The sequence below is a fragment of the Stegodyphus dumicola genome, chromosome 11 (genome assembly GCF_044657685.1).
Source record: "Stegodyphus dumicola isolate Sdum_Otavi_A_Nest chromosome 11, ASM4465768v1".
NCBI lineage: Eukaryota > Metazoa > Arthropoda > Arachnida > Araneae > Eresidae > Stegodyphus > Stegodyphus dumicola.
The window spans coordinates 129,056,579-129,070,241 of record NC_140778.1 but is presented as its reverse complement, the minus strand read 5'-3'; the positions used below and the strand labels follow the sequence as shown (position 1 = coordinate 129,070,241).

Sequence of the window (13,663 nt, the reverse complement as noted above, 5' to 3'; positions counted from 1 at the left end):
TACATGGTTATAGCTCAGTCTTCGTTTAGTTTTATCATGCATTTCATGGTAAGATGGCAATGGGAAATTTTTTAGTTGCTCTCTTCCCGAGTTCCTAAGCATCTTTTTATGGTGCCCTCTTTTTCTGATACCCTAAGCATATGTTTATTTAGCTTGATGGTTAATTTGGCCCTTGCACAGCTGCTAGGAAGTGGAAGAGCAACATTTTGTTAAGGTTTCCTCATTCAAACTTTACCCTTTGGGATAGACATATTGTGTTCAGAGAGAGTTATAAAAAAATGCTCATGAAATGTTTCTTAGCATTACTGTACATTAACAAACTTTCAGTGAGAAATAATAAATAGCTGAAGGCTGAAAGCGTTGGAATGGGGGGGGGGAGTTCATGAAATGTTTCTTCGCATTACTGTACGTACATCAACAGACTTTGAATGAAGAGGAAATGATAATTGTAGGTTGGTGAAAAAGCAAAGTTACACATGAAATTGTAGGTTGGTGAAAAAGCAAAGTGAGACAGTTTATTGTAATTTGAAGTGGTTGAAAGAGTGAATGTGTCACAGAAGATCTCACCTAGGCAGGAATGAATCTGTTTGTATCGAGTCTCTACCCTGAAGAAAGGGCGAGGGCAACAGACTTTGAATGAAGAGGAAATGATAATTGTAGGTTGGTGAAAAAGCAAAGTTACACATGAAATTGTAGGTTGGTGAAAAAGCAAAGTGAGACAGTTTATTGTAATTTGTGGTGAAAGAGTGAATGTGTCACAGAAGATCTCACCTAGGCAGGAATGAATCTGTTTGTATCGAATCTCTACCCTGAAGAAAGGGCGAGGGCAACAGACTTTGAATGAAGAGGAAATGATAATTGTAGGTTGGTGAAAAAGCAAAGTTACACATGAAATTGTAGGTTGGTGAAAAAGCAAAGTTACACATGAAATTGTAGGTTGGTGAAAAAGCAAAGTGAGACAGTTTATTGTAATTTGTGGTGAAAGAGTGGTTGAAAGAGTGAATGTGTCACAGAAGATCTCACCTAGGCAGGAATGAATCTGTTTGTATCGAGTCTCTACCCTGAAGAAAGGGCGAGGGCAACAGACTTTGAATGAAGAGGAAATGATAATTGTAGGTTGGTGAAAAAGCAAAGTTACACATGAAATTGTAGGTTGGTGAAAAAGCAAAGTGAGACAGTTTATTGTAATTTGTGGTGAAAGAGTGGTTGAAAGAGTGAATGTGTCACAGAAGATCTCACCTAGGCAGGAATGAATCTGTTTGTATTGAGTCTCTACCCTGAAGAAAGGGCGAGTGTTTGGAGAAAATAAAACTTAGTTTTCCCATATGGTTGTACTCATTAGACACCCCCCCCCCGTATTCAGTATCTAGAGCTAAAATCCAAAATGAAGTGTAAAACAATAAAAAAAAATATTTTGCTTGGAAAAAAAGCAACAAATGAATTACTGTAACCTGTATTTTCTTTGCAGAAAATATTTTACCCGCCTTAGTCTGATATAATAATTCTCAAACTATAATTTTTATCTGCTAGTGAGAGGTTCTGTAGCGTAGTTAAAAGGTCATTTCAATATGCAATTCAATTATATTAAACAAGTGTCTTAATTAAACACTTTTTTCAATCTAGTGCGATTCTAAGCTCCTAAATTTTAAAATTAGGCAAAACATCAACCTTATGTCCTATTTTAAGTATTATGTTAGTATATTTTTCCTATTTGACTTCTGAATTTAATTTTTAAATGCAAACACATTAGCATTTATTGTGAATGACCTACTGCTGTAAATTTTTTTTCACAGAATAAAGAATCCTACCTACAATTTTGAATTAAAAAAAAAAAAAAAACCTCAGTGGTGCCATGGGCTGCAGTGTCCTCTTTCTGCTTTCTTGATTCTTGGGCCTCGGAGTGCATCTGTATATGCCCTGGGCAAGTGGTCAGGTTCTTGCAAGACCCGCAGTGTTTGGTCCCCAAGCGAACGAACTTGGTATTCATTTTATCAACCCACTCCAGGTATGAAAGGCTGAGTCAATCTTGCCCATCCCGGGTATCGAGCCCTGAACCTGTGGTCGGTCACAATTTTGAATAGTTTAGATGTGTATTCTTGCATTTTCTTCACACTAGTAAGTGTTCACACTAGTATAATGTTCTCCAACAATGAAATATATAAAAGTGAAGTAATGTTATGATTAGCTTTCGAATATTGTTAATATCTAAAGGAGATTGAGGGGGAAAAGTCAGTAAAGAAAATGAAAAATTTTTTAAAGGGCTGTACAGAATGCTTACATTAGAAGTTTAGAAAAAAAATAAAGGCATTCTGTCTTCTGCCAGTCTGGCAGCTGTATCTTCTGAATAAAGCATTGAATGCCTCTGAAATTACAGTGAAAATCGTTTAACACGAAACTGAGGGGACTTAAATATATTTTCGTGGGAAAAGAATTTCGTGTTAAAGGATATTGCTCCCCCCCCAAAAAAAAAACATGTATTCAACGAAATAAGTTTATTAAAGTACATTTTATTTGCATAGATATGTATATATGCATATGTTTAGTAAAAATACATGAAGCATCCACAAGAACTTAATGAAATTTAATACAAAATTTTAAAGTTTTTTGAAAAACAAAACAGTTATTGAGTTTTTAGAAAATAATCTGATATTTTTCTTTGCATTGTCTTTTTTAGCATCAGATCGTCAGCAAGTTGTTCGATGTCTTCCATTTTGTTATTCATTTCACCATTTTAAATGCGTGTCTAAATAACTGCACATACTTTTTATGATATTCCTCATTTCGGATGATGTGGGAATAGGAGCTGCATTATTCATTTCATTTTCATCATCAGAATCTGCATCAATGATATTTTTTTAGCTTTGAACAAATCCAAAATGTCTTTGTGTGCCATAATTGGGTTGTATATACATTATCATCATCTACTGCAACAAATTCTTCTGATGATACAGTAGGACAGTCCAATAACCCAGAAACTTTCTCAAACATTTCATTAATTTTCAGTTTCAATATCGTCCTTCTCCATTTCTTTTGGCATGAACCAAACTTGCTGATTTTTACTCACACTGTGATGTACTCATCACCAAATTCCAAAGCCAACTGATGAGAGATGAGATGTGTTTGTATGGCGTTTGTAGGAGTAGAGGGTGAAAGTAGCTTAGATAAACAAAACTGGCTCGTATCACAGGCTATTCCAAAGGTATTTCAAAGCCAAGTTAGCCACCTTTCTACAAAACGTGTAAAACTATCTCTCTTTCATTTCACGCCCCTCTTAAATATCACCTGCATGGCTGGTGTTTTCCGTATTTTGTTCATTTCCAGAACGGGGAAATCTTTTCGTTTTAAGAGAAAAAAACTGCATGAAAATTCATAGTAGTTTGTCAGGACCATTGTATTATTTTGTGTTCGATATTTTATCTAAGCGTTTTCGCATTAAACGTATTTTACTGTATAAGCATTTGTCTTTTTGCAAATATATGGCTTCCTTTTGGGGGGGGGCTTTGTGTGTAACTTCCAAATGCTATGACATCATCTGCTATCACTATGATTGAACTCATTTTACTTTTCCTTTTCCTTTTTGTGTTTTTTCTAGCCTTCCCCCCCCCCATCATTTCACAATATTCAAACTTTTTATTTTAAGACAGAGCCTAATTAATCAGCAATTGACTGTAAATTAAAATATGTTTGTCAGTCATGCACTAAAATCGTTAGAAAGAATACGTAAAGGAGACAAATATGTTAATTAATGCACTAATGTCTGTCAAATTTAATGCACAACGTAACTAATGTATGGGCAACTATGCGACACTAATCTCTGTCAAATGCTAATTAATACAGTAATCTCTGCATAATCTGTCAAATTTCCATGTTGGATATTCAGAAAGAGATTAAATGTATCTGTATAAAATCTCACACATCTATAGTATAAAATCTCACACAAACTGTCAGATTTCTTCTTTGAAATAAATATTTTATAATTATAATATAAGGTATTGATCTCTAGGTTTTTTAAATATCTAAAACTTTACAGTAATTTCTGCATTATGTATATTTTTAAGTTATGTTTGTGGGACCTTTTTTAAAACTATCTTGAGTTCAGAAAAGTTGAAAAACTCGTACTATTTATTACAGATGAATGCTCTTCATTTTCAGTCTTAGTCCACATTTGTTAATGCTATTGTTGATGTTTATTACCATCATTACAATAAAGCATTGTTTTATTTTTCTTTGCAAAAGAAGTTCAAAAACTTCACAATTTATAATTTTTATAATAAAAAAATCATTTTGTATAAGCGAATTGCAAGAAAAGTATGATGCTTTAAAACAAATTTTGCATGCATTACAGTAGATATATCAAAATATATTACCTTTAAACATACAGTGAAATTAATACGAAAAATGCAGAATTAGAGAAAAAATTTTTAAATAATTGGGATTTGAGATGGAGGAGGAAATCAGAAATCATACAATTATTGGTAAGAATTAGTGAAGAAACAATAACAAACATGATAAAGTATTGATAAGAAAAGTGTTCACAGTTTTTAGAAATAAAAAAACAAAGAAATTTGAGAAGGGACCTATTTTATTAAATATGGAAAAGAAGTGTGGGTGTTAAAACTTTTGTAGAACATGAATGATGCCAGTACAGCCGTATATTAATTTATATGTCATATTTTCAACAGCCTTTTAATTTTGAAATTGCATTCTCTAAGTTTTCAGTATTATAATTATTATATGTATATAAAAAAGGGAAAATCTTGATATTAAATGTAATAATTTTTTTAATGCTTTTTTATTGAGTAGCTAAAGTTTACTTTTTTCTTTCATGCAAAACAGGGTTCACCTGAATCAATTCTTTTTACTGATGTATACCAAGAGCTTGTTGGTGATTTTAAACTTATTTGCTCTGAACATATACCGCTGCAATTTGCATTTGTTATGGTGCTGATATTGGCAAATGAAAAGGTAAGCTTTTTCTCTCTCTATCCTCTTTAACATTTTATTTACATGATACATAAGAATTACTAATTTAGATTAATATATATATATATATATATATATATTATTTCATAAGAATAAATTGAATTTAATTAAAAAATTAAATTTAAATACATATTTAATTAAATATTCTTTGCACCATTGCTGCAAGGAATGAAATTTAAATTTAAACAAATTTAAATTCTTAACAAACACGTATAAAAGTAAAAAAAAATTTTAATTCTAAAAAAAGGAAAAAAGCCAAAATAATTTGAAATAATTTTTAAAAATGTGCAAACATGTAAAAGATTTAATACTCGAACTAATCTACAATATCATTTAAATTCAGAAGCATAAGTACAAAATCTATCCATGAAAATAAATCTACTAATTTAATAAATTAAAATTAAATTAAACAATTTTTTTTTTTTTAAATGCATATGTGAATGACCGTAGAGTAGGCAGGAGACAGACTTATCAAGGGGAAGTTGCCTCCAAACCTAACTCTCCAATCATTCAGTTCGTGTTTCGTCATTCATGCAGGCAAGGGTAAAAGTCAAAACCAAAAGTAATTCCAATAAAGTGGTACCCTTAGAAATTAACATTTAAGAATTAAAGTTCAAAAAAGAAAGTCTTTTGAGTAACAAGCAAGTAAAGTCAATTGAGTGAAGATTTTAATCTTCTTCTTCTAATTTTCCATTCTTTAGCCAGTATTTAGTTAAGTTCTGACATACCAATTGAAATCAAGTTCATTAAACTTTTAATATTTTCTTTCATCAAATTTAAGTTTTATTTAACTTCCTAAAGGAATTTTTGAGAAATTTCTGGGAATTTTTAGAGGTTTTTTAAGGACTTCATTTCAAAAAAATTTGGGGAAATTTTACTTTAAAACTTTAATATTAAAACATTTCAGTTTTTCTTAATTACTTTATTTTTTTGCAATTTTCACACAAAATATCTTTCACTTAATTTTTTTAACAATTTTCACAATTTTTCAACAGAACACACATTTCAAATTACAAACAGTTTACATTTTTTTCACATACCACTACACTTTAATTTCCTTCAAGCAAACTTACATCTCTTGATTGGCTCAGTTACTTAAGTCCCTAAATAATTGATATTACTACCTTTAGGATTTTTAATTTAATTTAATTTAATTTTTAATATTAATTTTTACAATTTTTTTTTTTTTTTTTACTATAACAAAGATAGCAGCTTGACACTCAACTTTACCTACATAAGCACCATCTATATAATTTGAAGAACACACTTACTTCTCTTTCACAACACTTTTGCAGACCAAAACACTCATATAGTAGGTAAGTTAGAATTAAAACTTACTATTTACTTGCATTAAGTATTTTTTTTTTTTTTTTTTTTTTTTTTTTTTTTTTTTTATGTAGTACCTAAGTATTTTCTAAATATGAAATCATATTTTTAAATATATATTTGTTTTTTAAAAATTGTGAATTAGTTCTTTTTGTTTCTTATTGGTTTATATGGATTATGTATAGTTCTTTTATAGTTTCTTTTTATTGATATGCATATTCGTGTAGGGAAAGTTTCTGTAGACAAGGATTTCTAAAATACATTGGATTCTAGATTTTTTTATTATTTTATAAAAAATTAATTTTTAAAAAATTTAATTTTTTAAGAAAAAGTTTAATTATTGACTTTACTTGCTTGTTACTCAAAAGACTTTAATTCTTAAATTAAAGAACTTTTTGAACTTTAATTCTTAAATGTTAATACTTAGATGATAATTTCTAAGGGTACCACTTTATTGGAATTACTTTTACCCTTGCCTGCATGAATGACGAAACACGAATTGAATGATTGGAGAGTTAGGTTTGGAGGCAACTTCCCCTTGATAAGTCTGTCTCCTGACTACTCTACGGTCATTCACATATGCATTTTTTTTAAATTGTTTAATTTAATTTTAATTTATTAAATTAATAGATTTATTTTCATGGATAGATTTTGCACTTGATTTGCTTATGCTTCTGAATTTAAATGATATTCTAGATTAGTTCGAGAATTAAATCTTTTACATGTTTGCACATTTTTTTAAATTATTATAAATTATTTTGGCTTTTTTCCTTTTTTTAGAATTTAAATTTTTTTACTTTTATACGTATTTGTTAAGAATTTAAATTTGTTTAAATATATATATATATATATATATATATATATGCACATTATGTGTGTGTATTGTGTATGTGATTACATACAGCAATATGTCTTTATTGATAAAGGCAGTAATTTGTTTTGAACCCATTAAAAATAATTTTAAATTATGCCTCATAAAATCACATTTTTAATAAATGAGCATGTATTTACCACTTAAATGGAGGAAAGTTAAAATAGATTACAAAGTCCGAGATTCAGATATCCAATATCAGGAATGATCTAAAACCCAGACCTCAAAGCCACCAACAACCTCCCCCCGCCCTTTTTTGTATGCTTTACACATGCATGTTTGATTGTTTTCCCCAAAAAATAGAAAATATAGAGAGTTCCGATTTGTAAATTCACTTCGGCACTAAATAAAATACCTCTATTCAAGGTAACAATCATTTTAGCATAAATTTGTGTGATCAATAATTTGGCTCCGTAGTTGCATATCTGCTTGGCATACATCTAAAACCAAAACATTATTGTTAATTTTACACTATTAATACTTTTTATCCCTGTCGCCAAAATGGCGAATCATTATTATATTTTGTTCTCATCACCGCATGTTTATCAACACATAACTTGAGTAATGACTCATGCAGCAATGCCTAAAAATTTTTTTATATTAGTAATTGAATATTAAAAGGTATGGTAACCTTTGAAGTTGACGATAATTACAGATTTCAGTTAAATGCACTAGAAATGTTGACAAGGGAAAATTTAACAAAAATTTCTTTCCATATGCTAAAAATAGATTTTGTTAATGATACTCATAAGCCAAAAGATTACATTTTATACTATTTGAATTAAGAACAACTGATGTGTTATTCGCATAAACCCAGAACCAGTTTGAGATTACATTTAGAGCTTGCATGGATGCACTGGCGGCAGCATTTAGGGAAGACAAAATGTTTGGAATTTAGAGAAGCACTGAGCAGAAACATTAAAGGATGAAAAAATTTTCAGAATTTAGGGAAAGCACTGTGACCTAAAATTTAGGACCGGTAAAAATTTAGAACTTAAAAAGGCACTTAGTAGCAGAATTTAGGACCTCCAGAGACTGCATCAGGTGGTAAGACATCTACCGCTGGCCCTCGACAAGCCTAAAGTATATGTGTGAATTTATTTAGTCAGGGCTCGTACGCATGTGCAAAAATAAGACGTAAGTATATTAATTAACTAAATTTATACAATTTCAGGCTTAACTGCTTCAGTGCACAATTAGAAACAAGACAAAATTTAGTGGAAGAACTTGTCTTTCATGGCCAATCTCATGATACATAGCCAATAATATATAACAGATGTTATTAAGCTAGGCTAAAATTATACTTTACTGATTCCACAGGATTTCAGTTGATATAGCAGATTACCCTGTTCCTTAACTTTCTGATTTGATCCAGCTTATTATTTTTTGAGGCTGTTATTATTACATCAATTTTATGAAATTGCTTTAATTAAAGTTTGAGCTTTCAATTGTGTCAAAAGGAGTTTCTAATTCTGGAGCTGCAAAAGGGTTTACAAAGTGGAAACATGTTTTGATGTCCTTTAAACAAAAAGTGGAATTGCTACAAAATATGGATAAAAGTATATTCGTCTCAAAAATATGCAAGGATTATGGCATTAGAAAGTCAACTGTATTTATGCCAAGCATTTTTTAAGTATCTGGACACACATCCTGACATAAGAAATAACATATGACATAAGAAAACAGAAAAAGTTTTTTTTTTTTTTTTAATTCTGACAGGTGCTAATGGTTCAAGCCAAAATATTTTATAAAAAAGTGAACTTAAAAACTGAGTGCACATATTCAACAGTTGGTTAACCAAATTAAAAAATCGCCATGGTATAAGACAATAAAAAATTTCAGGTGAAGAAGGCTTCAGAATAAGCTCGGCAACATTTGAAATCAGTTCTTTTACCTGATGATGCAAAAATTGTCCTGATCGTAGGCAACAAACAATAAAGTTTTAGTGAAAGATAATGTATCCATATTATTCTTTCCTCTAAACTGTACGTCCATCATTCAGCCTATGGATATTGTAATAGTGTACAAGTTGAAATGCAAATATAAAGTAGCATTTTTAAAATGCATGTTAAATTTCTCGAATAATGGCAAGACTGTTCAAGAATTATTTTAATATTTTACCATAAAAGCTGCTTAGGGAAGCCTCTCAAGATTGTGGAAGGATGTGTATCCAGATACTTAAAAAATGCTTGGCATAATGTATGGCCAGCTATCATTATTTCGTAGTGAGGATGATGAAAATGATAACCATGAATTTGAAGGTTTTTGGATATTGCAAACCTAAGGTGAAATTTTCCAGCTAATGGATTTTCTGAAGAAATGTGGAGAAGCAGTATTAAATGAAGACGATATAACAGAAGTTTTCCACTGCGATGATAATACCTCAAACATCGATCACTTAACTGGTGGCAAAATCTGTAGAATGGCTCTAGATCCAGAAAAATCCCCTACCAATAGTGAAGAAAGTGAGAGAGAGAAGTTACTGAAAACAAAAAGAAAAAAACAAAAAAAAAAAAAAAAATATTTGATTGATAAGTTAGTTGGAATTCTTGACACAGCAATTACAGGATTTGAACAATGGAACTTTGTAACTGGACAAGAAATTATGTCTGTCTGCAGAATTAAAGAGAAAGTATTAGCACAAAAAAACGAGGAAACTTAAAGAACTTACATTGAAAGAAATATTTAATAAAATGAACAAATATATATTAAGTTTTTTTTTTTTTTTTTTTTTAATTTTCATACCATTTAAATCAGGAATGCTTCATTATTTCACAAATCGCGATTTCATATTTTTAATTTCTATTTGCCATCTTACTAGATGTAAACTGATGATTTAATATCCGAAAAAAATCGGAATTCCGAAATCCCTGCGAGTCCGGATCTCGGACTTTGTACTGTATTTAATATTTTCTGCTTTCTCATGCTAACATTAAAAAATGAATTAATATGCTTTACTTCCTTTAGCATAATTTATATTATAAATTGTAATCATCTTTCCTCAGATACTTTGTTTAGAAAATATTGATGAGACTACTAATTTTACTATATCCCAAGATATCTGTGAAGTTCGTTCCAACAATTGATCTGACTGACTGGGAAAGTGAAAATTTCTGAAATCTCTCACAAAACCTTTTTTTTCCCCATGTTGCCAATTATTTAATTTAAATACATATCTGTCAGAATAAATGACAAGACATATTTATTATGCAGTTTTATTTTTGCATTTTGTGTTACTATTGCTGTATATTTATATTTTTTATTAAAGTAATTTACAAAATTGACTGAAATTGTGATTTTTTTAGGAATATTTTAAGTTTTAATTCAGGCTCTTATCAAAATTATTTACATGCATTGATATATATTTAAAAGAGTTAAATTATTTAATACTGCCAATACTTTCATTTGATTTCTATTGTTTTGAAACAGTTTTAATAATTATAGCTAAAAATAAATTGATATGACTCTCTCTTATTATATGTAAAAAGTAGAAGTTTTGTTGATACAGTTAGATGAAAATGCTTCATCTTTCATCTTAATGACTTATGTATTATCAATATAAATTGGTATCAAAAGATTTTACAAAACTGATATTCCATATTTAGTTTTAAATCATGTTTTAAAAAGTTCCTATTGTTGTGTATGTAAATGTATAGTCTTATATGCAAAATAATTCAGTGAGTATATACTAATGTCCCTTTTATTTTAATAAATTGTGTTTATTGTATGTAAATATCAAAGGACTTCCTAGTATTTAAATATCGATTTTATTTTAAAAACTACTTTTCCAGCTGATATCCACATATCCATAATTATAATCAAAGTATTTAGGGAGGGATGTTGGAGACTTTATTTCTCTAAATATATTACATAATAAATTAATTTAGCATATATTTTCTGTTACAAAATTTCATAATTTGAGGTAGAATGTTTAATGAAAACTCTCAATGGTGTGATGAGAAAGATTAATATGGTTCCCTACTATGCAATAAACTTCAGCTAGAATTAAGGAAACGTTCAAAACTGTATCATAATTATAATCAAAGTACTTAGGGAAGGATGTTGGAGACTTTATTTCTCTAAATATATTACATAATAAATTAATTAAGCATATATTTTCTGTAATAAAAATTCATAATTTGAGGTAGAATGTTTTATGAAAACTCTCAATGGTGTGATGAGAAAGGCTATATGTTTATTGCATAATATGGTTCCCTACTATGCAATAAACTTCAGCTAGAATTAAGGAAAAGTTCAAAACTGTGACTAATACATACGGAACTCTAATTTGTCTTAATTTCATTTTATAATGCATGATTTATGTTATACAACTAATTATATGATTCTTATTTAAAATATTTTAATATTTGATGAAGTATTTTCAATTTTATGCTGTTTGGCTTATTTGTAATTTTTTTTTACATTTTTATGTTAACAAAATCCTGAGTTGAGGAGATAAGTTTTTTATTATTATTATTATTATTATTAAAGTACATTTAAATATGATGAAATTAAGATTTGTAATTCATGTACATACTGTTCTATGGATAAACTTAATGCATGATTTACTAAAATAAAACTAAATTAAATCCAAATATATGAAATTATTAAACATTGGGTGAAACTTCATAAAAAGTTCTACCAAATATATTAAAGAAATTTAGGTAAAAAAATTTAATAAGAAAAAAAGGAGATGAAATTTGTTCAATTTAAGTTTAATTAATTCAGTAAATAGCATTTATTGCTGGAAAACATTTATCACTCTAGTTTTCCTTAGTAAAAAGTTAAAATTAGAAATCAGGAGATGTAATGAAAAACTGGAAATCTCCCAGTAAGGCAGCTATGAAGTGCTATCGCCAGTAAGTAGAATACGAAACAAAATATGCATGAATATGGCTAACCATCATTTAAGCCCCATACACATGCAACACTTTTTCGCACAGTTGCCGCTATTGAGAGGAAGAAAAGAGGACACGAAGGAGTTTCATCTTTAGGCTGCCATCTTCCCTCTATTTACTCATAAGCCACTGTAAACTATCATGCCACAAACATGAATTGAATTAACTGATTTCTGATGCTGTTTAGGCTTTTTTAATGTTGTTTACTGTTGCTACAGGTATTACTGGAAATTTTGTAATAGTTTCTGAAAAGGTTATCCTTTATTGTTTTTAATATTATTTATATCTAAGCTTTTATTTAGCTCACTGATGGTGATATGATTAAAAGCTTGTCATCGATTTTTAAACAGCTTCTTGATAAAGTATAAACTTCAAATTTTGTACGTAAATTGCTTGTGGATGGCAGGCCAATATGATACTGCAATTTCTTTAATTTTAATATTGAAATGATTTTTCATGCATATTTCTGTTTAACAAACTGAAAATATCAGAATTTTATTTTTTATTGTTTTCTCTGTCACATGGAGCAGAAGAGAAAAAAATTCTTTAATGATTTTTGTTTATTTATTTATTTATTTACTTATTTTTTTAAACATATAGGATAATTTTTGAAAATTGTTCGAATATTTACACTTCTAACATCCATTATTTTAAAATTTCATATCTCATAATGTATCAGTCAAAAACTTCTGAAATTTTTACAAATTATAAAATAAATTCTTCGTGCTCTTTAAAAAAAAAAAAAAAAATCTGAAGGCTTTCTGATTTTACATTACACACAAAGGGGCATTTTTTTTTTTTACCGTTTTGTGTTCTGCCTTTATTTATTAAATATCCTGTTCTTCGCACTTAACTTAGAATTCAGTTCAGCAATATCGCAAAATAATTTTAAAACTAGCATATCTTTAAAATTTCCGATACCCAGTCTCGCACTCTAAAAATGTGTCCCACCGTACGGTGTTTGTTTCGGCCACCAGAGCTCTCTGCCTGTCTGTTAGATATAATTTCGCAATGCGCAGATTGTATGCGTAGTTCGCATTTTGTTCTTGCATTCTTAAAACTGCTAATTGTAACTCTGTCATTTTACTTTGTGCTGTGTTGTGTTCGAAAGTTCAAACCGCGAATAAAGGTTAAATTTACAGTCCACTCGCAGTGATGTATTCTTAGGTTTATTAATTTAAAGTTAAGATACCGCTTCGCTACATTATTTGGTCATCATACGCCGGAGCTTCGAGAAAAACCCGCGCTTGTGAATAAGAATTCTACGTGTCCGTAATGGAGTTGATAATGCAATTTCGGTTTAGAATTCTCAAGACTTACGGAATGGATACAGTGTTCGAGGTAAGTGAAATAGTTAATGCATTTTAATTGCATTTGAGATTTCCTTATTGCTACTATTGTTGTGTTTAAAGTATTAGTAAAATCGAGAATTTAGAATATTTTCAAAATGTCAAATATAGAAAAAAAGCGAAAGAAAATTTTGAAAACACAGTTAACTAAATTCATTGAGAGAATAGATTATGATAACTTAGATAATGCTGAAGCTGAATTAATCTTAGAAAAATGTAAAATCTTTAAGGAAGAT

General features: G+C 29.2%; 1 protein-coding gene across 1 annotated transcript in view; it reads left to right on the top strand.

The window, feature by feature from the left end:
* The window catches only part of barr (non-SMC condensin I complex subunit H), an 89,111-nt gene extending 78,647 nt beyond the window's left edge, over nt 1-10,464 (top strand). Inside the window, exons 17-18 of the mRNA XM_085827209.1 lie at nt 4,837-4,965; nt 10,186-10,464. Coding sequence (XP_085683335.1) covers nt 4,837-4,965; nt 10,186-10,266 — 210 coding nt within the window. The 3' untranslated portion in view covers nt 10,267-10,464. The remainder of the gene's footprint in view (nt 1-4,836; nt 4,966-10,185) is intronic.
* The last annotated feature ends 3,199 nt before the right edge of the window (nt 10,465-13,663 follow it).